This window comes from Amblyomma maculatum, chromosome 1 (genome assembly GCF_055883805.1).
Source record: "Amblyomma maculatum isolate TAMU_Amacu chromosome 1, ASM5588380v1, whole genome shotgun sequence".
Classification (NCBI taxonomy): Eukaryota; Metazoa; Arthropoda; class Arachnida; order Ixodida; family Ixodidae; genus Amblyomma; species Amblyomma maculatum.
The window spans coordinates 243,627,713-243,654,856 of NC_139344.1; the positions used below are offsets into that span (position 1 = coordinate 243,627,713).

The window sequence follows — 27,144 nt, forward strand, 5'->3', positions numbered from 1 at the left end:
AACCAAGGTCATGCCAGGGAATAAGTCTAACGCTGGCGGGTGGGATAGTGTCCTGGAGCGAAGGCTCTTAAAGGGAAGGAGATGGGGAGACGTATGAGCATTTCAGGTCAGCTAATATGGCATAGTGACCTTGGAAGGACGTCTTGTTTCACATTAGGGTACTCAGCTGATATATATTTTTTTTTTCGAGCGTAACGAAATACTGTGCTAACAACGCAGAAATCGAAAGCATGTAAGTTGGCCCGCTAAGCAGAATGCGGACCAATAAAGAATGAAGAAGGCAGCTGTTCTGCAGCTTCATCAGGCCCGTTCGTGTCCATGTGGGATAGAAGCCAATAATGCTTGGAGTATGAATTAGATGACTAAGCCGTCTGGAAAACAAACTTAAGTCTGTGCCCCAATCCTCTCTTGATAAAGACTATTCTTTCACAAACTACAGTATATAATAAGTAAGCTTAGCTAGGCGCCAAGCTCCAGCTGCCCAACCTCCACACATATTTTGAAAGAGTTCACCGACGTAGAACCTACCGCAGCCCTTATGGCCTTCTATATACCCAACTTAATTACGCCATCGCGACTTTCCTTTCTCCTGACGAGAAAAATATTCGATCGCCTGGTCGAAAGGAGAAGAAACTTAGATGTAAAAGCCACCCAAGCATTGCGAATTCCGCGGCAACGACGTCAGATAAGCACCGAGCACATACACCGAGCGACGCAGCTCTCGTGCGTTTCTTTTTTTTCTTTTCTTCGTTTTTGTCCTGCGTAAGAACCACAACAGTAAAAAAAAAAAAAAAAAAAAAAAAAAAAAAAAGAGCGAGAGGGAGGGGCAGAGAGAGAGCGACCGCTTGTGTATACGCACGGCGAGAACCGTTGGGGTGCTCACGCCTTATCGCCGCCCTAGGAAGTGAGTCGAACTTCGGACCCTGACCGTTTCCTACGCCCGAGTCTCGTTGTTCGCAGCCGCACACCCGGCACGTACGCGGCCCTGAGTCGACGTCCCTCCCGTGCGGCAGTTCTAAGCTCGAGCTTTCTCCTTGCAGTGAGAGAATCGTACAACCAAATCGTGAGTGAACGCATGCTTTCCATCGTTTGAGCTGCGCGAGCTCGGAGCAGCTAGGGCGGCATTCTGAGGGCCCAGTGTTGAGCGAAGCAAGCCTCGTCCGTGGGTGCCCTCCCTTTGCGTGGACAGCTCTACGACGTCGCTCGTTTCGCTCAGTTGGTGCCCGAGACGCTGCTAATGTATTTGTGCGCACTAAGGCGGCCGATCTTCCGTCCACTGTCGGACATTCGGCGCTGCGAGGCGTCGGCTTCGGCAAACAGCTCTCGGTGCGTCCGCGCTTGCGAGCGCGGGCGCTCATGCTTGTTGACACGGCTCGCGGGCGCGTTTGGCGGCCACGCCCGGCCGCGACGTCGCTATCGCTCGCTATTAGGTCGGCAGAGGTGAACGCGGCGGCGACGGCGCTATGAGACAGCGAATTCCCTGTGTACCTCCTGCAGGCCATTTCTTGATTGCTCATGCGCTCGAAGCCATACACACTTAGGGGCTCGACCTGCACCTGCCAAGTGTACAAAGACCTTCGGGGACATTTGGGAAACTGCATCGCGCCAAGGAAACTCGGACGGATTTATTGAGTTTCCCGCCCTCACTGTCATTCGAGTTCCTTCCTCAACCTTCCCCAAGCAGAACAAAAGGAAATTTTTTCCTGACTCTCAAGAGCGTAACCCCACGCACATCTTATCAAAGATGACGTGCATTGGGACCCATGTCGCCACTGAGCGCCGCGTAGCGACGGCGCCTCACAGCGTGCCCCGCTGTTTTCCATACCAGTCTCATTGTTTAAGTGATAGCAATGAGGCGACGGCACGGACCAAATTCGAAGGTGAACGCCCTTAGACCTTGTTTACTCTCTTCTGACTAGATTCCCTCGTCCGCTCCTTCTACAGCTTCATCCATCAATCGTGTCGGGTCGTCAAAAAATCAACAGTAAAGTCTCTTTTCGGAACAAGCATTTCCGGGAGAAAGTTTGCGATCAACGCGAATGGTGGGGACAGGAAATTATAACCCTAGAATTTAATCTTCAGCGACGCTCCCGAGTCACGACGCTTTTCGAGCAGCTATGTGTTGGTTCTTTTTTTCGCCCCTTGGGCGCCGCAGCCCATGTGCTGCGTTTGAGCGGCGCGCACCTGTCCCCCGCCGTCTTCGTCGGCTGCCTGCGTGCGTGCGTGTGAGCCTTTCTCATTGTGAGAAACTCTCGGCCCGTAATAAGCCTTAATCGGGTCGCTGCGCATCCCGCGTGCCGTGAAACAAGCGCAAGGGTGCGTCCTGAGACACGAAGAGCTCGTTCGGGCCTATCGATCTTTTGTGTCACGTGCCGTGCGGCCTCTAGACAGAAGCGGCGACGCAGCATGGGCGTGTGTACCACGCGCGGATTCGCCGGCGCATTGACGCACTGGGCCGTCGAAGCAAAAAACAGGCAGTGCACGCAGGAGGAAAAGTAAGAGAAGGCCAGACTTTAATCCTTTCAGACGGGGCCGTCCCGACAGCTCCATTTGCGAGCACGCCGCATGTGCCTTCCGCGATCTCTCACATACGCAGGCAGCGCTCTGAATATCGGCGTTTCGCACTCTTCCTTGCAAGTTAGGAGAAAAGGCGTTTAGTCTTTCCTTTTTCCAGTTCCGTGCTGCCTACAGTGGCCCGTTAAAACAGACTCGATCTATGATGTCTACGTTGACTGCACTTTATTCCGCGTGGGGTTCGTGTGAAAATCGATGCACGTATTGCTTCACAGGGACGAAGCTGAAGATTTTGCCAACATAAGGGCGTGCTTGCTTCTGCCGATATAGTGAGTACCACTGCGCAATAGCCCGCAGTGTAGTCAAAAGTGTAAAGACACTTTTTTGGGGGACTAGCCTCACATTTTATGTCGGCGGAACAGAGGGGTGCTGAATATGAGCCGAAAACATTTTTTTTTTCGTATTGATTTTCAAGAAGCAGACACTTTCCAGACGCACTCCATTACAGTGCACACGAATACGGCAGCAGAAATCTCAAAGCGAAATAGCGCCCTCTTTTTTCCGCCGACACGACGCCTGAACCCGTGACATCATAGTTCCGTGATGCGCGATTTACCTTCTACGGTCTGCGATCCGATCCTTTGAGTTAATCTCCCTTTAGCAACAGTATATTTCAAATACCAGCCTGGTCACAGCCAATGGGCGGTCAGAAGAGCGGACAGGCATGCGCGTGTCGTAAGAACGATGTGGCAGGTGAGCTGTTCGGCATGCTTAATTCGAGCTCTGTCTCAGGCAAGAACGCTTCCCGCCGGCTCGTCACTGTCCTCAGAAATCACGCAGAAACCACGTACCGTATTCGAAGGATTTTGAACGTTTTCCCAGAGCCCGTATGAGCACTTTTTGACGCTCACAAGCATTGGACTGATACAATCCGTCAAGAACATGAAGTCACCGCTACGATGAGCAAGCTCAAGACGCGGAGCTGCACAAGAAAAAAATCACCGCAAACAAGCGCATGTATACCTTTTGCGGATGTATATAAACATTGTTGGCACGAGGAGCCATGTCAGAAATCCCCTCTGACGACAAGAGGATATATATATATATATATATATATATATATATATATATATATATATATATATATATATATATATATATATATATATATATATATATATATATGAAAGAGCCTTAGACGTATAACTCCCGCTTGGCTATCCCTGATGAGCAACGCTTTATAACCCGCAGTGCACAGAAGTTCCTCATCACGCAAGAAAAAAAGAGGAAAAGAAAAACTTCCGCGATTTAAAGCGAATCCACGATAGAAGCATCGGAGAAAAGGATTGCTCTTAGGTTATTCCCTAGGCGTGTGTGTTTCAAAGTTGCGTTTTTCATTACTGCAGCTCCATGCGGAGCGTGACGAGCACTTTATATTCGCTCTAGTTCTGTATATAAAGTCGACTGGGAGCTAGAGAACTCAGCAAAGAAATCGGTAATCGAAGCAAAAGCAGAATGCGTCCTCGGTATGGCCCAATATTCCTGGCGTTAGCTTACTCCCAGCACGGCACAGTAAACGCCGCTCTCTCCTAGGTTAAAACACCGCGTGTGTACATATATGGGCCTCTGTTCTTTGCTGGTCAGCGGCGTTTCTTTTATATCCCGCTGCAATAAATGCAGCAAAACAAAGAAAGGTAAAGGAATACTGGCAGCCGACATCTGAAACTGCCCAGCATCGCGGCAGTTCTGCCCAGTACAGAGTGGTGGAGAGCGCGGCCGAGGTGGCCCCGCCCCGTTGGGCGCCAGAACAGCCGCGCGCGGCTCCTTGAGAGAGCGCGGGAGAGCGCGCGCGATCCAAAATGGAGACACGTCACGCCTCCTTTACGCGGCGCTCCGTTCACTTAGCCTAATGCGGCAGTGAATTATTTAGGGTCCGGCTGCACGCCAGAGGAACACTATTTAATCAACTTGCCACCTGCGCTACGCCTACGCGCTGCGGAATTGCCCCCGATCGTGCTCCGAGTATATAGCAGACACGCCCCCGGCAGAGGTGGCTGTATGCGTATTATACAGCCGTAAAATATACCTGTGTGCTGCATGGTTTGTACGACGCCACGATGGCTGCGTTGTGCGACTGTTTCCCTATATAGCGGAATGTGCGTTGCCGACAATAAGACGTAAGACGGCAAACATTCGCACGAACATATTCTCTCTATGTCATGTAGCGAAGCTCCAAATTATACTGCGCCGTTGCTTCCGTAATACGTTGTTGTTTGTATACAGGTATAGGCATGCAGGCGCAGTTTCGTGGTAGTGCTCGCGTCAGGGGATGCTCTTGTGGGAAGTTTTGAAGGCGACCTACACGATTTCTTTGTGCACATACGTCTCAGGGCGCGCATGAATACGACAAGAGAATGGAATGGAATGGAATGGAATGGAATAGGAAAGAGTTTCTAGTAAAAAATTCTTTCTCTCACGTTGATAGTGCAATGCGCAAGCTTGTCCCGTACCTTCAAATAAAACTGCCTCGATCCTTCAAAGGCCCCGCAAGTCTGTCAAGACACACTGTAGGTTCACGTGAACCCACACAGCTTGTTTAAGTCCGCTTCAGGATGCCGGCTTCTGGTATTCGCGCAGGGGCCGACTCATTTGATACTAAGAAGAAGCACGGTGACAGCGAGGTGAGACAGGAGCGAAGTGCAACACATAGAGACGGATGAGTTTGTCAGAGCGCTGCCGACGCTGTCAGCATCATGCGGAGAGCCGAGTCAGTACCGAGAGTCCCAACAGCGCAAGGCTTGAAAAGCTTGGGAGCTAGCGGGGACAGGTCACCCGTGCCTGAATTTGGCCGCAAGCTAGCCACATTGCCATCTTTGTTCACTCTGAAGCGTTTTTGTGAAGTCGCTTTTGGATGCATTTGATTTAGCAGAGGTTCCTCCCAATTTCGATAAATAGGTAAATAAGATAAATGCACTGCATCGCTATGGATGTTGATTAGTCCTATAAATGTGCTTTTTGACTATTTTTATAGTTGCAGCCCCAAATTTTGGAGGTGTCAACGGCATCAAAACGCCAATGGCCTCAGCTAAACGCGTATGAACCGCGCGACGAGAAACGCTTTGCGCGTGCTGTAGCGGAAAAGCATCGAGCGCCGGCCAATCTTTGAAGCAAAACGAATAGGTTTCAGGGGTGCCAATTGCTTACGTCAAATCGTGGATTTTTGCGCGTGTTGTGTTCCTTGTGTGGTAACTCGGGTCGACAGCTGCATCCCATACAGAGTCCCGCTCGAACCAAAAATTGGGTAAGCCACGAGCGAGCGGGCAATGTTTGTTCCTCCACAGCAGGCTTGAACGCGCCAGCCGCGCAGTTCTGGACACGAGCCGCGCGGTTTCCGCGACCAAGCGGCAAGCGTTCGTTTTCAAGCACGCGACGAGGAAGGAAAAATACGCGGGACGCACACTGGCGCACGTATCTCCCATATTTACGCTACGATACGCCAGCCTTCAACGTGACACTATGAGATACGCACGCACGAGAACAGCGGGAAACTGCTTCAGCACAACCTTTGTTGTTGTTCACAGCGCCCCGGAAAAACGAGATATATGGCGATCCTTATTATGCGCTCTTTTTTTTTTTTGTTTAATTCGCCTTTTCTTTTCGGTTTGTCATTTCGTGAGTATCGAGCTCTTTATCCCCGTAACGATGACTGGGGCGAGATGTTCGGCTGTGCGCGCTGCACTGGTGTAATGTAGAGTATTTATTATAGCTACACCAAGAATAAAACAACGAGACATCGACACAGGGTCTGTCATAATGCGAATAACTGCAATTTCTTTCTCGCTATTATCAGCTACGGATAAACACCGCAAGCCTCCGCGCAGCTGGGGCATCGAAACGTCGAAAAAACACAGTCCTATATTCTTTAAGAGATGCGTTATTGAATCCAGTATACAACGGACCACTTAGCTGCGGTGCGAGTGGCCAGGGCTATGCGACGCAATAAGAAGAGAGACTATGCACTGAGACGCTGTCAACTCACGACGCTACGTCGTCGTTGCTGCACCTCGAGCTTTGTTATATTGATTGTCTTCTCGGCTCTGCTCGCTAAAGCAGCGCTTAGTGACTGTCGCAATTAGACGGATGGGCCTGTCTTTGAACCTCCCTAAGCGAATTAACGCAACCTCTTCCTCTCTCGTTATGTTGATTGAGAAAGAACTTGCTGCGTGCGAGAAGAAATAAAGCGTATTTCCCCGTAGTTAATAACGCTTAAGTGATAATTTGAATGCATTAGACATTTGGCTTCTACAGACCGCTGAATAACGAGTTGAATGACTTGAGCTTCCAGATAACTTCACGCAAATGGCAGACGAATCCTGCATAGTTTCCTTGCCTCAGCGAGGCGCCGATAGCCTTGTTGCCGTGTGTTGGCCAATACGTGGTCATTATTGCTGGACGGCGCATCATCTACCTGTAGGCATAATACTGCGTGCACATCCTTAGGGATCCATACTCGGGAATATGTGCAGAATGCAAGAGATGCCGAGGTAAGAGATTGGCTATACGCTGGGTGTCGTCGCCCTGGTGTAAAATGCACCGCCAAATATGCGTTTATTTAAGGGGCGATTCAACGCCGTCGTGGACTCGTGGCGATTTTCTTTGCTCCAGAGAGGAATGGGGATGAAGATTGTATAGATCGAGTCTTTCGCACTGTCACATTGTCGCCAGAGGAATAAACGGCGTGGGGGTGAGCAAATCACCCAGTTTCCCATCCCAATGGAAAGTCACTTATCCGAGGCCTTTCCGGTCCATGCTTCCCCTGGAAGTAGATGCTTACGTGTAAGCGCTAAAACAAAGAAACAAAAAAAACACCTACACTCATTGCACTACACTGAGTCCATGGCTTTATGGCGCTGCGTCCCGTGGGTTATACGCTTCAAGGAGGCGAATTAAATTTGGCCCAGTTGCAATATCTTACTCTATAAGCTCCGCGAGTTGCGCGCGTGAATTGCGGACAACAAACTAAAGGAGGCGATCCAGATCCGAGTGCATTGACTGGCTGGGAGCAGTTTGATACTAACCGATCACCGCCGGCGAAAACACTGAAGGCATAGTCACCTGCCGCATATCTACGTAGTACAAGGCGACGTGCTCGAGAGAAGGCCGGAAAGAAGGCGTCAGCAAGGCAGTCGGACATGCGCGGCGGCGGCGGCGCCGCTTACGCGAGCTCCCTGGAATGTCCGGTAGATAAAAAACGCTGCCGGCCAGGCAGGCATTGTTATCGCAACTCCCGAACGCCCGTTCCTCGCAGGCGCCCAATAAACGTTCCTGCCGCCCTCCGACCAAGCAGACGGATCGCCTTCCCTCCTGAGGTGGCGCTACGCCGAGTCCTTTCGCAAAGGTGAGCAGCCTTCCTCGTTCGCTCGCATCTTCCCGACACGATCAGAGAGCAGCTCGGGAAAAAGAAAGCGGACAAAAGTGGTGCCGAAAGGTGTGCCGACTGCCCCTACACAAATGTATTCCAAAGGGCACCTTCTGTTTGTCCTTTATTATTATTTTTTTTTTCCTGCCTTTTAAGAGCAACCGCGATTCCCGCACAGCGGCCACGAAGCACGTAGCCAAGCACGTAGACATGTACTCTCGGTGGCGGAGAAAATGCAGCCGCCTCCGCGAGTGCGAAGTTTGGCCCGACGTTACATTGATTTTTTTCTTCCCCATGCTTAAAACCGACTGCTTACTTCTACCGCCACCTTTCTCGCCACAGCTGGTTCATTTCTCAGACGAAAAGAACTATAATATATATATATTTTTTTAACTTGAAGAAAAAAATAAAGGCACATTAAAATTCAAGGGCCGTGTGCTCCCCATGACGACGTTGCAATGTGCCAGGGGACATTTTGAAGATTGTTTTCAATATAGGAGCTCGCGTTAAAAGATTTCAGCATTTGAATCACTGGTAAGCACACTTGCATCTCTATAGTGCGCATTCATACGTATTTAGCACAGACGTTCACACGCATATCCAACCCACCCCGGACACACTCATGTTCATTTTTGCTTACTGTCGACACTTATCGAGTCTGATACATGCTGGTATCAACTACAGCTGATTTCCGCATACTCTTTCTATTTGACTGTGTGATTATGTTAGGTAAGTCAGTGCTTTGTACTGTGCCCTTTTGTCGATGTCACATCATTTGCCTATTATATTCCTGCAGTTTCCAATTAAAATGACAAATATGTAAGCTTTAACGTACTGTGATCCATGCTGTGGCTTCTAATGGAGCTGCAGCAGAATGAATTAATGAATATCCCTTGTTTTATCCGTAGGAAGCTGTTATGCATTGTCTCATCGTGTAAAGAAAAGTAAAATCGCCTGCTTTATTCCGAAGTTACGAAATATGATTGCCCGTTATTGAATAAATATATGAGGAAGCTTGTTATTAAGCCTCAAGAATCAACTTCAATCATATCGTCAGATGAAAGGCTGGAAACAAGCATTTGTAATGAAAATGCTTGCCGCTAGACTAATTTTTCATGGTGCTCATAATGATGCCTGCGCGGCGCCAGGAAAAAAGACGAGAAACGACAGCAAGAAGACAAAGCGCCATATTTGCAACCATGCTGACGAGGTTATTCCCAATTAAGTTATATGTTTTTATAGCTGGCAGTTCAGTTGCAACAACCATAAAAGGTTACGGAAGTTGTAGTTGTTTTTTTTTTTTTCCCTGCACTTTGCGCCTTGTGATTACCCAGCATCCCAGCGTGGGATGCGCCTATGTGCAAACATGGCATCGGGACTCAATCAGAGTGAGCCTCCATTCTCTTTCGACGTGCTTGAACAGCATACATACGCGTGTCTGCCAAGTCGAAGCTGCACGAACGGGGCCGTATAAGATAAGCGTTCGACTCATATCGATCCCGCGTTACATGCATAATTCACGTCGCTCCGACTATGTCGCCTAAATCCGGTTCCAAACGTCGCTTTTTTGTGTTGTTTTCTATCTCCGCTAACACACTATACTCTGGCCAGGCTCTTTTCAAACATCTCTCCGCTCATCTCTACAGTTTGGCGATAGTGTATACACTTGCATGCCTGCCATGACATACTGCGCTACAAAACTTATTACCGTCAACTGTGCTGTAGTGTACACCGCGGCTATATATTCCCAGAAATGGCATTTTGGCTTGACCATATTTGCCCAATGAAAAAAGAAAAAAGGAAGCAATCGAAGCTGACGGCCGCGCCCTGATGACATCTTATTTCATATTGAAATAAATTCACAAGAATTATGTCATTTCACCTTTATGCGTTAAGTAAGGTCTGCGCTCCTATTTCAATACGCGCACATTTTGAATTTGAATCAGGAAAAAGCAGGGGATGCGAAACACGCCGTACGTCACTCGGAACGATTATATAAACACGCATCGGATTCAGCCGACCTACTCGTCAGCGAGCACAAAGACCACATTAACGTATCGCACTACACAGTTCACCTCGGTTCAGCGTCGCCTCTGCTCCATGTCAACAAGTTTCGCTTTACTTGTTCGCCCCGCCGCCTTTGTTCTGCGATGTTGCCCAATCGGGGTATATTGTCTCGCGAAACAATCAGGGATCGATAGAGTCCTCGCGGTGGCGGCGCTTCATTTGTTTCCGCACTGTATATGACGATTCCCTGATTACGCTGCGTCGTCACGAAACCAAGCTGTTGATCGTTTTCGGTTACGCAAAGTTGAGCGCCCATGCGCGCTGCGCTAGCAAACATTTTCCGCCATCCCAGTGTGATCATATTTGAATCCCACACACACACGCGCGCGCGCACAGACACACACGTGTGTGTATGTATAGATGGACGGACGGACCGTAACGTATATGTATGCACGCGCGCGCGCGCGCCTGTGTGTGTGTGTGTGTGTGTGTGTGTGTGTGTGTGTGTGTGTGTGTGTGTGTGTGTGTGTGTGTGTGTGTGTGTGTGTGTGTGTGTGTGTGTGCGTGCGTGCGTGCGTGTGTGTGTGCGTGCGTGTGCGTGCGTGCGCGCGTGCGTGCGTGTGTGTGCGTGCGTGCGTGTGTGCGTGTGTGTGTGTGCGTGCGTGTGTGTGCGTGTGTGCGCGTGTGTGTGTGTGTGTGTGTGTGTGTGTGTGTGTGTGTGTGTGTGTGTGTGTGTGTGTGTGTGTGTGTGTGTGTGTGTGTGTGTGTGTGTGTGTGTGTGTGTGTGTGTGTGTGTGTGTGTGTGTGTGTGTGTGTGTGTGTGTGTTTCCCAGCCTGTACCAGCGGCCTATATATCAGCGGGGGCATGCCTTGCTTCCAAATTTCGATTAGACAATGCATAAAAAAAAGACCATAGCATGTCCTGTTCACTTTCGTCCGCAGCTGTATGCGACTCTCAATTTAAGCAGCCTGAGCACCTTTCGTAGACACCGCCTTTAGAGAATACGATTTTAGAAAGGCCAAGCACGCGGTTTACTTAGTCAAAACCATGTAGCTTTGTGTGCGTCATACCCGGGTTCCTGCCATGATTTATGGTCGCCACGCGGGGCTCTTCTTAATCCCTGAAGTGAATTGTGATACTGAAAATAGCGTGTAGATGTTCGCTTTCATTTCTGGCTGGCAAGTGGGGAACACTGCGCTGACGACTGTGTCGTTGCAGGGATTTGCACTTGTGGGCACCGACATAGAGGACACTACAATCCCGGTGTGATGGTGCTTTTTTTTTCTTTTGGTCTCAGTTGCATCAGAATGCTGCTAAATATACTGTTCTTCCTCTCTCTTTAACGAGGGAGAGATTTAGCTAATTCGTTGTAATACATTCCTCACCAGTTTGGTGTCGCCGTCACAAGTCACTGAATATTACAGCTTGCTTAACGCACTTATGCAGGAAAAACACGACAGCAAGTAAGACAAAAAGATACATTTGATGCAGGGCGAGCTATCGCAGATTATCCTTAGACCGGCTAGTTGAAGTGTTATTTCCTCCACCATATATACGAATTTGTGAGTACACCTCGGCTCTTCCGGCTACTCGCGTTATTGATTCAACCAAGTTCGGGTCTAAAAATGACGAAATCACAATCACGATTAATGAATGACGTATGAATGCAGACTGCACAACTAGAGCGGTCGTCTCAGTGCACTGGGTTTCGCGACGCGTGCGCAGATGACGCACGCCGAGTTCCGGGCATTCCGCGTGGGCAACATGACAGCGGTGACGCTGTGCACCATGTGCCTGGTGGGCGTTGGGCTGCTCCTGCTCATATCGGGCGCTGTGGTCACCGGCATCGTCTACACAGAAGTGAGGCCGCCCACCGCTGACGAAAACTATGACAGGTAAGCGCGTGCCAATAGTGCGCTTTTGTCGCGACTCTGCGAAGACACGCAAATCGTTGAACAGCGCGCGGTCGCAGCCGTGGAATAACACTTGCGAGGTTCTTGTGTGAGTGCTAAAGATGCTTTCCACGACGGTGGACTTCTCGGAATTTTTCTAAGGGCGCCGAACTGTCAGAAGTCAGGCTTTCGGCACTTGTTGAGCGCTCATGCCTCGGCGCGGCCGATAACGGAAGTTGCGACCTTAATATCAGCAGCATAAGGCTGTCCACTCCTTTTGTTCACTTAGTGGGTTGGAAGGTGAGGCATGTCGACGTCTGTATGTTAGAAACAACCTAACACTCGCTTGAACGGTAAAATAAGAGGCGAGGCAGAGTATTTGTGCATAGACTCTCTTGCTACATACCCGAGATAAAAAAAAAAAAAAAAAAAAAAAAAAAAGAAGAAAGAGGAATGCATCCTCACCTCAAGTATTCTCCACGAGACACTCCTGTTGCCATTAAATTATCTCTCTCTCTCTCTCCACGAGACAATTGGAGACTGCTATCAGAACATCCGCCAGTATGTGTTTGTTCGTATCACGAGCCTGGACAGTTTTTCAACCTTGGCACCTTGAATCAAACTATTTCGTTTATATTTGGCTGGAAGCTTTACTGCAATAGAACCGTAACGCCTGTATAGTGTAAAGACCTATGGCATAACGGTTTATTTCAAAGTTATGCCTTCTGCCTTTCTTTTACGTTATGAGCACTGCGCTTTTGACGTGACGTCACAGTCGTCTGTCAGACGCTGAAACATTCTGGCATTAATCACGACCGCAAGACTTGTGACGTCACACTTGGGCAGCAAAGCCATAACGGGATGGCGTGCTTTCGAGAAGAAAATAAGGAAAAAGAGGAAAAAAAAATTGAGGAAAAGTGCGCGCAGACAAGGGTCGATCCATTTGAATTACACGCCAGAAGGTCATGCTTGGTAGCGCATACTGAAATTTAAGTCACTAACAACGCTGAGAATTAAGAGTGAGAGCGGAAAACAAAAGCTCTGATTTTCAGCAGCCATTATTCGGGAAGAATAACATGCTCGTGTACAAATCGATATCATGTGATTGGTGTTTCATATCGATAACTTTAGTTGGGGAAAGATCGATATGTGATCAGTGTCGTATAGCAGGTGTCCCAGCTAATGTAATCAAACAAAGGTGGAGTGTTCTAGTCGAGTGAAACCAATTAAGTCCTGTTGGGAGTTTAGCCTAGCATCGAGTATTGGTTTCGTTCTGCAAAATTAGTTAATTAGTAAAATTAATTAGCTAACTTCAGGAAGACACAGAAGCGCAAAAAAAAAAAAAGAAGTACAGGGACGTAGAAAGAGAACAGGATGAGCGCTCTAGCAGGAAAACAATGCAGCGCAAAAAAGGCACGCGGATAGTGCCCGTCCTGCTCCCTTTCTACGTCCGTGTGCCTTTTTTTGTGCTTCTGTTTCTTCCTGAACATGCACCAACACACCCAGCTACAAGTACTCCTTAATTAGCTAATACCCTAAATATATCGGCTTCAGGAAAGAAAGTACGAATTCTGAAATTGTAGGTCGTGTTGAAAAGAAGCAGCCCAAAACGCTTACAACACGACATCATATACGAAGATCTTTCTGCAGCCCCTTACCCCCCCCTACACCAGAAAGAAAAAATCCCTGAGAAATGCAAAAATTTGTCACGTGACATCGGTGCTGCTTTAGCGCCCCAGGAAAACCCGATCATTCCTGGAGCGCTGTCACCGAGGTGGCTTAGCGTCTTGCAGTGGCTGCACGATATGCGTCAGAAACGTTGACCCATTGGAGGGCTTTTTTTTTTTTTTTCAGTTCGTTCCAAAACTGGCGTACATGCATGCATGTGTATACCTTGCTGAAAACGTTTCAGTCTACTTTTCTTTTTTTTTTTTTTCATTATGACCTGCAACTGCCAAGTTGACACGTTCTTCCCGAAGCCAATATTTCAGAAGTTATCTACTTAATCTGTACTAATTAACTTCGCAGCACCACGGAAAAGAAAAAAACAAACCTGCAAACTACGCCACATGGCTCTAAACAGCACTTAGCTTATTTCACTCCCCTATAAAACACTCCGCCCTTCTTAAAAGCTTTCTTAAAAGCTTGAATATTACTATTAGTAGGGAGATCTGATATATCAACGTACTTTTTTTTTTATCAAGTGGAGGTTATTGATCGTTATTCTTTTCTTCTTTGTATGGTTGCCTCCACTGTTAAACTACAGTACGTGCTCTTTCTTGCCTCAAAATTTCTCTTCCAGTGAAACGCATACCGCTACCTTTCGTAGAAGCAACTTTTAAAAGAAGATATCCCATCCGCTCCAGTTTCCTCGACGCAGATACAAAGAGCGGTGCACGCCTCAAGACCGTCCACTCGCTTCGCCTCTTCGAAGTCAATTGAACTCATCACATTGTGAAGCATCTCCCGAAACCACTTTCCCAATGGCACTGATACGCGCGTAACGCCACGACTAGTCTATATATTTTCAGAACAAACCCGGTATATACATAAATACAGTAGAAAAAAAAAGTAGAAAAAAATTGGTAACGATCTTATGTTACCAATCTTCAGTTTAACTGAAGATTGGTAACATAAGATCGTTACCAATCTTCCTGTCTCAAAGAAAGCTCGATAACAGCGCTGATGATGATGATTTCAGGTGCTGCATAAAATGCAGCCTTGGTCACTCTCGTCTTTTGAAATCTAGCACGACTAAGGATCAAACCGTGCACGTATTCTAAACGCGATTAGCGCACCGGAAGAAAGCTTCCTGCATCTCTGCCTTTTGACTCATTGCATTTGTATAAGATAAGCGAGCGGCGGAGGTGACTCGGAGGCGACTGTTATCACGCGATCCCGTCTCAATTTGCTCAAAGCCCGAAACAGTGCACCTGAAATTACCATATACAGGAGCATGACGCAGCTCTCAAATTTGAAGCGATATGAGAGATCGACCGTAACAATATTGCCTGATTGATCTCAATACCTCTCAGAGCTCGTTGCCATGTAGGTAAGAATTATTGTGTTCTCTTGTCTGACAGCGGCAAATATTAAGCTAATACGTCAGAGCTCTGCAGCGCTCAAGATGGACAGTAGCACCGAATAAGCACTGAGTGAAGGCTTTGTGTGAGTTTCATGGTGATGAAACTTCATTTTTTATTGCACATGCGCTGAAAAAAAGGCTGTATTTATTTACTACTAGCAATCATACTGCTTGTTTTAAATTCGGTACAATTGTCAGTATTATGGTAGTGCTGTCACTGTTGCCTGTCGCCGGCTCCCTGACCTCGTCAAGCTGTCCTTGCAGCTTTTTGTCGGAGAGTCCGTCAAAATTTTGAAATGTTGAAAATAAAGATGAATTGAATAGAAATACGGTCAACGCGGCAGGAACTGTACGCAGTTTTCTCAGGCACACGAGCAACAGGTGTTTTCTGCGGCCACCGCAGGTACCGCGGCGCCGACCTCCGCCGGGTGCTAGGCCCTCTGATGCTCTGCCTGGGAGGATTTCTGCTCATCGGCGGATGCGTGTTCATGGCGTTTGGCTACTACTCCAACTACCGCGACGAAGAGCGCGGCTACTCGCAGGCACATGCGCGCGACTATGACAGCGGCCAGCAGCCCAAAGATGTCAAAGTGAGCACGTACTGAGCGGCCCAGGTATTGGTTTGCCTCAATCTCACGCGGCGTCAATTCTGCCGAGGAGACCCAGCCGCTTTCCTGTCCGAGTCGAACCCTCAGCTGCTGCTCTGCTCACTCAGCGTGGAGTAGTTTTGCATGTTTTTTTGTTTTTTTTTTTCTTTTTTTTTTTTTTTACGTCGGCTGCATGTGGCGTTGCTCTGCATATTTTTATTTTCCACACGCAAATAGAAGAAAAGACGAACTATAGCGCGGGCGGCCTTAGCGATCATTTACGCTGATTTCTGTCGGTCGTAGGAAATTTCCGTACCTGTGAACCGACTGCCCAGCCTCTTTGAAGGAGTCTTTATCAGGAGCTATTCTCGTCTGCCAGTCAATTCGCCCTCTTGAACAGAAAGGGCTGTGTCACCAGCAAGCAAATAATAGCGAAAGCCTATGTGAGTGAGTCAATATCACTTCCTTCTCGAATTAGCGCGCTACAACTCAGTTAGCCATATATCGGCCCTGCCCACTCTCGTGGCTAACCGGGAGGATATCCTTGGCTTCTGAGGGGTATCCGAACTGTAGTACCGATGCAGTATATTTACCAAAAGCATCAGAGCGCGGACCACGTTACGTCCTGCCCACTCCTCCGCGTCATGGTCCAGGGGCACAGATCCGCGGTAGTGCTGGACGCGAACTGCGTGCTTTCGGAAAAGACTGCGTACGTCCCGAACGTGCCGCTTCCGGCGTTGGTGAGTCTGCAGGGCTGACTTGCCCTACCCACGTTTGAAGCCACGCTCAGCGCATTTTTACATCAGTACTCATAACCTCCGTCAATGTCGGCCTTCTTTATTTGCTTGCGGTGCTGCGCTGTATATCTCTATTCAGAGGCCAGTCGAAGTGCCAGCGGTCCTATTACAAAACGTGCTACAATGTGTAGCATGTCCTGTAATGCTGAGATTACAGCTTCTGTACGCTCTCGGTACACGGCCTAGCATCATTTCACGTCATATCTACCCGGGCCAGTTTCGCACAGAGAGCAGCAGCTCCCCGTGCCGATCTGTCCGTGCTGCTCTTGATGAAGATGACGCTGAGCCAAAGTCAATACGTTCAGGGCAGAGACTCGTTCGCAGAGAAGGTGCAGGCTAACGCACACGTTTTGTTAACTACATCCGCTGCGCTCCCTTTCTCGCTACATAACCCTTAATTGAAGGCCACTTGGACAAAGTCTACGACTCTAACAAACCTGGAATTGCACAAGTTTCATCACGATACAGTGTTAGTACCCCCGCAACATTAGGCATTCGCAGTGCGCAAAAGGTTGCGAGGTGTAGATTCGCGGAAAAGACAATTATTTCCACATTATGTTTTATGCTTTTCGCGTTTTTATGCTCTTAATTGAACTGATTTGCCTGACCGCGCAGGAATAACTTTTCGCGCACCCGCTAACTTTTGTCCATATCCTTATGTAAAATTCCTTCTCATGGAACCCCTAAACGCGCAAATGGAGTGCCTCGGCATGCGCTCTCGTTTTCTGCGTATCGCAGCATACCACGCGCAGCTGCAGAGTGGAAGGGGGGGGGGGGGGGTGCATTGAGCTTTGCGACGGGCGTTGGCACACCTACAGCGGCATATACTTGTATCGTGAGTTTACAGTCAGTTGCTACGCCAGCAATCTGTGTCTCTACGACCCAATCCAAATTATCGATAGCCTCCCCTTATGCCACATGGCAACTCTTCGGTTTGGTTGGTTGGTTTGTGGGGTTTAACGTCCCAAAGCGACTCAGGCTATGAGAGACGCCGTAGTGGAGGACTCCGGAAATTTCGACCACCTGGGGTTCTTTAACGTGCACTGACATCGCACAGCACACGGGCGCCTTGCTTTTCGCCTCCATCGAAAAGCTGCCGCCGAGGCCGGCAACTCTTCGAACAATATATATATATATATATATATATATATATATATATATATATATATATATATATATATATAAAGAAGAACACACGGAACACCACGCGTGGCGCCTGCCTCGTTCCCCTCTTTTCCTCGTTCCCCATTATAGACAGCAATAAGGTTGAAACACAATCTGAGCACTTGTCTTAAATAATTCAAGCAGCGCGACACAGCCGGGAGATATTCATAATTTATTTTCACTTTTTACCTCTAATACAACGCGTACGGATGCAGCTTGTGCCATGCCGGTTGCTCTACATATAAACAGACAATGGACAGCGTGTGTATTCCTCCTGTGCGTTAAAAAAACAGGTACTTAAATACATAACAAAGACACACCACGGGAAAGAAACAGTCGGCGCTATACATGACACCCTAGTGGGGAAAACAGCTCCGAAGATGAACTGCAAGGAGAATTCAAGAGGTCAAAGACGACAGCATCATTACGCAGGCCTGGCCGGCATGCGTAAAAGAATGCAGCTTGTTGTAGCGGCTTTGACATAAGGCATTCGAAGTTCTTTTAGCACTGCACATCGCACGTCGAGCGCTGAAAAAAAAAAAAAAGAATAAAACAAACTTACCGGTATGCCTTTATCCGCAAGAAACCAAATATGGAAACCAGTATCGACGACTTCCAGCTCCTTAAAGCTAATAGTCTTCACCCGCGAGGCGTGGCTAGTACCATCCGCAGTACAATAAAGGAGCGAAGATCAATGCTCCGTTGACCTGGTGAGCTTGCAGAGACTTTCAAAGGTACAATGCCGCTACTGCAGGCCCCTGAACCGACGAACAAAATGCGCTTTTCGCAGGAATTGGCACCTTCATGCCGTTGCGCCCGAGCACGACGTAGTTCACAAGCCGACTGTCGCTCTTCTAACGGGAAACACTGCAGACGCGAGAGCTAGAGCGACGAGACGGGGAATGGGAGGCAGCTGTACAATGCTACTGCCGCAGCTGCAGTCGCCAAAGGTAGTGGGGGGGAAGAGAGAGAGGGGGGGGGGGGGGGTAGGATTGCGCGCTTTCCGTCGACCCGCTCCTTCCTGGATGCATCAATTTTTGCCACACGCAGACGCTTCACGGAGCGAGGACGATAATGGGCCGCCGCGTGCACCCGACGCCAGAGCTAGGGCGAGGAAAAAGCTTGGTTCTCGCGTTATTGGTTGTCTCCCAAGGGGAAAAAGTTCACATTTCCTCCGCGTGCTCATACGCCATTGATCGCCGCGATCGAGTAGGAAAGTGCGGTCACCCGGCGAAATCCTCCGTTGGTGCGCCCTTTAAGCCATTCTTCATGGACCGTCGTCGTTACAACTACCTCTCTTTGTTCCCGTAACTCCTTTCAATGCTTGCATGCGAGCGCCAGCATAGAATACCGTCACGTGCAGCCGAACGGACATGACAACGCTAAAGTAACGCGTGATGGGGTGCGCAACACGTCGGTGCTTTTTGCTAACCTACCTCAATCCTCCAACCTAATTCTCAATATAGTTTTATCAGCCTCGGCCGCTGTGTATTTCATGAGGCGATCTACACGACAGTCTTGCCCTTTACTATGCTTTCGAAAGTCGTCACATGAGCATTTAGCTGTGTCGTTTCATGCAACCCAGTGTGTAGAGCATGCGATTTAGATGCCCCCTTCTATGATATAAAATACTGCTCAGTAGCTTTTAGGCTACCGCTGCTTCTTAGCCCGTAGGCTGTATGACATTGTTGCTGCTGCATGTGTTTCGTTATTTGTTCCCAGTCGATCGAACCCCATCCTTGACTCCTCGGGTAGAATCTACAGTATGCATGAAAAGAAAAAAAAATGTATATATACACAAGCTAAAAGTAGCAACCACCTTATCCGCAAACTTGTGGTATACATTCAGTCCCCGTACCGTCAGGTCGAGAACGCTGTTCCATGTACCGACTATTTTGAAGGACTATCGACTTGTAGCCCACAAATATTGTAGCACCTGCATGCGTGTTAGAGTGCAACAGAGATGTTAAATCAGTTATAAACACGCCGCCGCCGTAGTGAAGCCAGAAATGTTATGCACGCGATAAAGGCACGAAGAAAGAGGACAGAAGTTCGACCTGTGACATATGAGTCTCACTTTAGACTTCGCTGCGCGCGCCAGAAAGTCGGAGTGCGGGAAGCCGAGGAAAGACAAGCGACCCGCGTCCTCAGAGCACTGCGAGTCTTCCAAAGCTGGAAATGCCGCTCGCTGTGCGCGTTTTCGCTTTAACGAACAGCGCCCCACTCCGCAGGAGCCAGGCAAGCAGCCGACAGGTTTCAGTGAGGCCGGCGAACAATGGTTGTTTTCCTTTCAGATGCATTACCTGGGAAGCTCATCGTCCAAGGAGGACTTGGAAGCCGGGACGAGGATGATGGAAAGATGATTTCAGTGCTGAACAACTCGCTCCACGACTCCCTGTACATACTTCTTGGCTGCTGCTGCTGCACCGATCAAAGGGATCCACATCGCATAGACGCACCTCTTCATTTGTATTGCAGAGCGCGAGGGCCGAAATCTAGCGGTCCACAACATGTATCTGTGTATCGTTCAAATGTCAGCGTTCATTGTACGCAATGCCCATGATGTAGTACTTTCGTTGTCTGTAGCAGAAGGCATTTTACGACATCATACTGAAGACATATGCATCCTCACTTACATGAACTTACACATCAGCTGGCGCATTTCTCTTTCGGCGAAGCGTCACGAAGTGCCTTGTAATTAGACAGCCAGTGGAATAAAGGTATTTCCTTTGGTGTAGCCAAGCCTCTTGAGTTGTTACAAGTCAAAGACTGCTAACAACCCGCACTTGAAAAAAACAAAACAAAACAAAAACAAAACAAACTCACAATCGGCAGAAAACTGCTTTGTAGTTTGTTGGTGTTAACCACATCTTTAAGAGAATGGGGTCTAACCCCGTAAGAATCCATTAACTATTTTAGATTTCGTTTGGCCGGACGTCAGCATGAAGGCAGCATCAGATATAAAAGCGGCAAGCGGCCAATCGCAGAAATCACAAAATAGCCGATCCCGCAGCCGCACGGCAGCCATCGCCACTGGCCGCACGCATGCACTGGCTATAGCCACTGGCTGCGTCAATGCTAAGGTTTGGTGGCCAATAGGCCAGTGGTCTGGTCGCTTCCCACGGACGCTTGAAAGCCGCGGCTTTGTCACCCATCAGCAGCAGTGACCAATGCCGGAGTACAAACGCACCCGAAATGGAAAAATGATAATTGGGCCTTATAGAATACGTCCCCTGTACATTTATCCATTGCTTGAACATAGCCTCCTACATTGTTTATGCGCGGCCATAGGCACCAATATCAAAGGATGTCGACGGTCGCGTTCAAGGCTCGGTGGAAGAGAGAAAAGTGCTCCGTCGACGCGCCCTCGCTAAGATAGCGGCCACTGTGCGCCGCTAGTGGTAGAACATTGTTTAGGGGCTATGCTGCATGCGCGTTGAAATTTCGCGACGCGTGTCAGCAGTAAAACTCTGCAACATAAATGTGCCTTCTTGAGTTATTTCGACGGCCAAGTCGAGTGAGGTAGGAGCTTTTATGGCACTCTGGTCCAAATCGCTTAATTTCCGAAAGTACAGACAAGCGTCTTCTGCACGAAAAGTGATAGAGGCGGCACCGGAGGACTCTCCAGTGAAGGTTGCCTCATCTGACAAATGAAAGAGTCATTTAGTAAGTTCCTGCCGTCAACAACAATTCCTGATTGGTTGTACGATCGGCAGCTCAGCTGACAGAGGTAGGCAATATGCAGGGTGACGGAGTTGCGCATTCCCTTCGACTGCAGCTGCAGATTGGTGCCTTGTCGCCGTCTTGAATATGCTATTTTTGCCTACGGCAAGAAGATCATAATTATGTGCTCACTGGGAAGAAGTGCTTTGTACGTTGCTGCAGTCGCGGCTACACGCCCTACAAGGTGAAGGTGTCGCTCTCCAGCGCTCCAGAAGACTGAATTCGGAGCGCAGGGATAAAGGGGCGAGTCTCCAGCCTAAAAAAGGGCTGTTAAAAACATGTGAACAAAACATATGCATCGAAATTAGGCGTTTGTGGCAAGAAGCGCTCTCGTAAAAAAAAAAAAAAAAAAAAGTGTCCTCCAGGACAGGTGGTGTTCCTTGTGGCCGCGCCGTGCCTAGAACTGGATGCGCATTGCATTTTCCACCGAGCGATAGGTAGTCCGAGTGTGTTGGTGGGTGAGAAGTCTGCTGGAAACACCGCTTCGCATCGAGCCTCGCCGAGATGACGGAATGAGTGAGGTGCTTTTCACCAATGAAGGCACATCGCACCGCGAGAATCACATGCAAGCGCAGATTTCCACGCAGAACGAAGCGCAGCCATGAAGCGTGAAGTCTTGCGATGCCTCAATGCGAAAATGCGCTTCATCACGGCGCGCCTCGCGAAGCGGCGCTTGCAACCCGCGGACTTCTAGATAAATCTTGAACGGCCGCGCCGGAGCGAATAACCGCACGTGGAAAGTATAAGGAGCTGCGGCTTAACTCAGCATCGCTGTAGAAATTAGCAGCTGGGAAAACTTAAGCGTACTTTGCGCTTCATTTTAAGCCCATGGAATTGCATAATCCACCTCTCCCCTTCCAAATCTAACTTCTTTAATGCTAGCTTCTGTTGTTTTTGTGGCCGGTAATAAAGAGGTTTAGCGGTAGATCGAGGTATCTTACGCGGGCGCAATGGTCACACATTGCCCCCTGCCGCTGCGTGTATGCAGCGGGCATCCAGTACACCACTATACGTATAGTAGTACGTCTCCGCAACGCTAAAGGTATCTAATATGCTTACCGCTATCTGGATACCTATAGTTATCCTAGCTGCTGCACTGGACGCGTGTATCATTTCGGTCAACGGTCAAGCTGAATTATCGGCTTTTCCATGCACTGCCTCTTCTCATGAGTGAAAAAAGAATATACGACGTTCTACAGCGCACGAAATTTTGGTTTGTCTCGCAGCTCGTTTGAAGGCTTTTTAAGCAGCCGTTCATGGCTGAGGGCTCAAAGCATCTCGGAATGTAGCCCTAACCACCACAAGGGGGAACAGTGAATTATCTGCGTGGTGGTGATTGTTTGCTGGAATAAAGAAAATAAAAGAACCACTGATTTCTATTGAGAGGACTAAACGGGGAATTCCGGTGAAAGCACCTCAGAATGCTACCTAAAAGACAATACACCCCCAAGGATAAACAACAAACTGAGTACGTGGGAAAACATTTGAAAAGAGAAGAAATGAACAAAGGTGTTTAAGTCAGAAACGGGCTCCGAACAGTTGTCTTGCGCGTTTGAAAGCGCAGCGCTAATTTATTGCGCCATAGATGCAATCAGGCGGTCTTAGTTGTGCCCGTTCTCCCAAGTTCTATATTTTCGGATAAGTGGCGTGGCTGACGCATTGCACTGTATGGTTGAGAGTTAGAAAATGCGCACACTGAACGGCTTGCTCCGTGAAAGGAATACGGTCTCGTTTGCAGACCTTGATGATCTTTATTTTAACACAAAGAAGTACAACAACAAACCGAACGAGAAGCAAGAAAACAGTTATAAGTTCAAACGAGGGAAAAAAGAAGGCTGGAGCGGGGGTTTCTTGAACGAGAAGCAAGAAAATAGAGGTCCACAGGAGAGAAAAAAAAAAAAAAAGGCTGAGCAGCGGCTTCTTGAACGAGACGCAAGAAAACAGTTAGTAGGGGTCCACACGAGAAAAAAAAAAAAAAAGGCTTGAGCGGAGATTTTTGAACGTGATGTAAGAAAACAGTTAAGGGTCCACACGAGAAAAAAAAAAAGCTGGAGCGGAGGTTTCTTCAGTTACTATCCTTAGGATATGAACTTTTGCATCCACATCTTCGCAACGATCACTTCGAGACGCTGCATCTTTTGTTCGCGAGTCAGCCTGGCAGCTGAGTTGTTCGGGTTCCCGTGAACCTTCTTTTTGAACATGACTATCATGGTGGGCAGGTTAGGCTCCGAAGGAATGGCTGAGTAGGTTCCGTTGCAGTCACCGCCAACCTCTGTCTCTGCTGATTCCGATGAAGCAGCTCCTCCTGCGGACGCTTTGCTTCCGCCGCCCGCAGCGGTGCCCGCAGCGGAAGCATAGCAAAACTCCCACTCGCGAATTACGACATACTTCAGAGTGGTCGGGGTGTTCATTGGCTCGATGGTAGAGCGCGACAAGACGAGCGCGTAGCGCGGCAGCTGAGGCGAGATTCCCTGCGACGGATTGTCCTTCTCTGCGGCAGCAATGGAACGGCGCCCGCTTGTGCTCTCCGGCTCAGTGGTAGCTACGTTGTGCCTACCGTCTCCAGTGGCCATGCGGCTGGCAAGCCCGCCGTAGCGAAGGTACAGCAGCGCCATGGCTGCACGATCCGCAGAGTCGTCAGAGTCGTCCGCTTCGCTGTGGTCGGCGCTCGGAGCGCCAGCATCGCATCCCTGAGTGTTGTTGTTGTCTGGGGGCATGTCACTCTTATCTCCATCCTTGATGGCAGCTCCTGGTTCACCAGAACGGCTTACTGCTGCTGTCGGGTGCGGCGGCCGCCCGGCTGTAAGGATATAACAGGCGGGCGAAAGAAACCTCGCCTCCCGAGCCGATAAATGATCTATTACTACTAATACACTGCATTCAGGATTATTGAATCGAAGGTGCTATAGTAACTGCAATATGAAACGCCCACTATCAGACAATAGATTCAGGCGCAACGGTGGTATAAAAGTCGGCTCTCAGGTCCGAACTCACCTGGCGGGATGCCGGAGCCGCGCTCGAATGGATCATCCAGTCCAGATATGTTCCTCCTCTGAAACGGAGTGCGTGTGCCGACCTTGTTAAGCCAAAAATTTCGCAAAGCTGCGCCGGTGAGAATTCAAGGGAGAATCGGAACCCCAAAGGTGCGTACCCTTCCTGTCATCTCAACAATTGACCGTCCCCGCGACTAAACCGCGAGATGGCCGCACATCAGCGAGCAGTGTTACCTTGGCCTCCGTGGCTTCTTTCGAAGAGGCATTGGCGTCCAAGCCTCGCTTGAGCGCAAGCTGCTGCCCCTCTGGACGTTCCTGGCGGGCATTCCATGTGTCAGGGTCAACCTGCCGGACTGTCAGCAGGATTGTGCCAGGCCGGGGACTACCAGGGCAGGACAGGTTCGCTTGCATCTTCTCTGGTTCTGTGCCACTGCCGCTCTTCTTTCTTGCTGGTCGCTCGTCACGGGTCGTTGCACGCGATATTATTCAGTAAGACGTGACGGCACATGGCGTGCTGTGAACATCGTCTCACGTATCCGTAAAAACTAAGGCGATGCAAAGTCTCACATTGCACCGGATTTCAGTTGCCAGGCAAATCTTTTGGCCGCCAAAAAGCAAATGTGACCAAAATTACGAGGCATCCAGATTATGTTCTTCAAGTTCCATACTACGATCGCAGTTGCCAGACCTTCTTGCAAGCAGGAAAAGAAAAAGAGCTCCATGCCTTAGATGATTCTGCGCGTACGCACCTTTTATGGTCAATTTGCGCGTACACTTGCGATGTGGCTGTGCGAGTTGCGTTACCAGCCGCATGTCTGCATGCATGGTCAATGGTTCGCCAAGTACGTATGTGGCAGCAGCGCGTACGTATGTAATGCCCAATTTTACGAAAGGTTCACTGGGAAGATGATACTTCTATTTTGCTTGGCTCGATTTATTTCACCAGGATGAATTAAAGACAGTTCATCGACTGGAAAAGCAGAGACGTCGGCTGGAAAGATTAATATCTTGGCTGATACTGATGATGAGAAGAAAGAAGGCTGTGGTGGATGACGGTATGGTGAGAAGATAATTATGTGGTCAATACCAATACTAGATAAAAGTATATACAAGCATACTAGTTGCCATCAGGATCGCAAGTCAAAGCCAGTGTCTCCGAGAAAGCAGGAAAGCGTCTGCAGTGTAGAAATCTTCCCAACTCTCGGCCAAGCACCTATCAGTTAGTCTCCAAAGACGGGCTTGAATTGAAGAAATACCTGAAACAGAGTGGCGAGTTCGCTAAATCCACACCACTGATGAACCAGTAGTGACTAACAAATGTTTGCACCCAGCAAAAATAAATAAAAGAAACCGTTTGATTGTTCATCTAAGGTTAAATGCAGTACGTGAGTTTTAGCGTCAGGAAGCGACACAATAAGACGCAACCCTACACTATATGACGTCCTCATAGCGTATATCATATTCCATATGAGCTATGAGAGACGTCATAGCGAGGTTTTGGTTTAATTTAAACCGCCTGCCGCCCATTAACATGCGCTGACAAGGCACAGCCCACGGGCGTTTTTTTTTTTCCATTTCGCACCCCAGGAAGCGGCGATATCGCAGCTATGGATTCGATCCCGGGACCCTGTGATCTTTAGACGAGCACAAAAGCCACTCAGTCACTGCGGCAGATACGATGCGGGAAAGCAAACGCAATAATAATAATAAAAGAAAAGTGAACCTGAACCAAGACTATAAACATGCCAATAAAAAGAGACGCGAACAAACACGCCGCGTTACTGCTCTTGCGTGCACACACTTACTGCAGTTCACTGCCGCGGTGACTCAGTGGTGCTTGACAACTAAGCCAGGGTATCCAGGTGAGCTCCTGGTCTCGGCGGCCGCGTTTTGACAGCAGCGTCCGTGTGCAAGGCTCCCTTGTATACCGTGCGGAGTCAGTGCACGTTAAAGAACCGCAAAGAACCCCACATGGTCGAAATTATCCCGAGCCCTCCGCTATGGCGTCCTTCATTACCTGAGTAGTTTTTGGACGTTGAAGTCCATAAATCAAACGAAACCATAAACCAAACTTGAACTACTGCGGTGGCCGAGTGGCAAAAACATCTGCCTGACATGTGGGAAGGTGTGGGCTCCGATCCCCATACAGCGCCTCCTTGAACCCACCGGTGATACAATGGGTGCACAAGCTTTCTTATGACCCAGTGCGCGGTTTAACTGAGGTGAAATGCTTGTGAAATGGGGCTCTGCAGCCCAACCTTGAGTAGTCTGAAATACATTGCACCCGGATGGCGCTCTTTGGCTGAAACTGCTACAGCGTCAATTAAATCCGCCACAATCACCGTCACCATCAGAAAAAAATACACCCTCCTATGCTTTCCCCGATTTCAATATTTGTTGGCTTCCTTGAGATCTATGTCGTAACTCACACACACACACTCTCACACACACACGCACGCATGCACACACACACACACACGCACACGCACACACACACACACACACACACACACACACACACACACACACACACACACACACACACACACACACACACACACACACACACACACACACACACACACACACACACACTAGTGGAGGGCTCCGTAATTTCGGCCACTAGGGACCAGTGCTGCTTAAAATTTAGCTCTATCGGAGGCTAGTCTCCACTGATTCGAGCACACGTGGAAAGGGTTTTAGAAAACATGTTAATGATCCTTATTAGGACTTACTCCAAAACTGTCGAAATGATAGAGAAGAAATGTTCCAATATACCACTGACAAGAAAAAAAAATCGTTGCCTGCTTCTTGTTCATGGAGTCCTTATACTTTCAAGCACGTGGGGGGGGGGGGGGGGGAGGTCTCAGATCCCTCCTGAATATTCCCCCCTTACTTTAAGACCTACCAAAGACGCTTCGCGGGCTTTCTTATTTACCAAATAAAAGCGCTACGCTATGGA

The 27,144-nt window shown here is 48.8% G+C and overlaps 2 protein-coding genes across 6 annotated transcripts in view; one reads left to right on the forward strand and one right to left on the reverse strand.

The window, feature by feature from the left end:
* LOC146206090 (oxysterol-binding protein-related protein 6-like) overlaps positions 1-18,375 on the reverse strand; it is a 79,674-nt gene extending 61,299 nt beyond the window's left edge. For 2 of the 3 annotated variants that reach the window (XM_084590740.1, XM_084590741.1), the window contains exon 1: positions 18,029-18,375. The gene's annotated coding sequence lies outside the window, so the exon portion shown is untranslated. The remainder of the gene's footprint in view (positions 1-18,028) is intronic. The other variant, XM_084590742.1, reaches the window with a different exon arrangement.
* LOC146206091 (uncharacterized) lies at positions 869-20,203 on the forward strand. Of its 3 annotated transcripts, none has more exons than XM_084590745.1 (5): positions 869-1,063; positions 7,823-7,912; positions 11,667-11,836; positions 15,322-15,532; positions 19,761-20,203. In XM_084590745.1, the coding sequence occupies exons 3-4, from the start codon at positions 11,667-11,669 to the stop codon at positions 15,521-15,523; spliced, it is 372 nt and encodes a 123-aa protein (XP_084446871.1). In that variant the 5' UTR covers positions 869-1,063; positions 7,823-7,912; the 3' UTR covers positions 15,524-15,532; positions 19,761-20,203. The 3 variants fall into 3 exon arrangements, with proteins under 3 accessions (XP_084446871.1, XP_084446870.1, XP_084446869.1); XM_084590743.1 differs by having other exon boundaries at positions 873-1,063; positions 15,322-15,508; XM_084590744.1 differs by lacking the exon at positions 7,823-7,912 and having other exon boundaries at positions 871-1,063; positions 15,322-15,508.
* Positions 20,204-27,144: the final 6,941 nt, after the last annotated feature.

What these genes read in the sequence shown, in the direction of transcription:
- LOC146206091 (XM_084590744.1), top strand. Translation starts at nt 11,667, where the DNA reads ATGACGCACGCCGAGTTCCGGGCATTCCGCGTGGGCAACATGACAGCG. An exon ending in GCTGACGAAAACTATGACAG is followed by an intron (nt 11,837 to 15,321) that starts GTAAGCGCGTGC and finishes CGGCCACCGCAG; the next exon opens with GTACCGCGGCGCCGACCTCC. An exon ending in AGCAGCCCAAAGATGTCAAA is followed by an intron (nt 15,509 to 19,760) that starts GTGAGCACGTAC and finishes TTTTCCTTTCAG; the next exon opens with ATGCATTACCTGGGAAGCTC.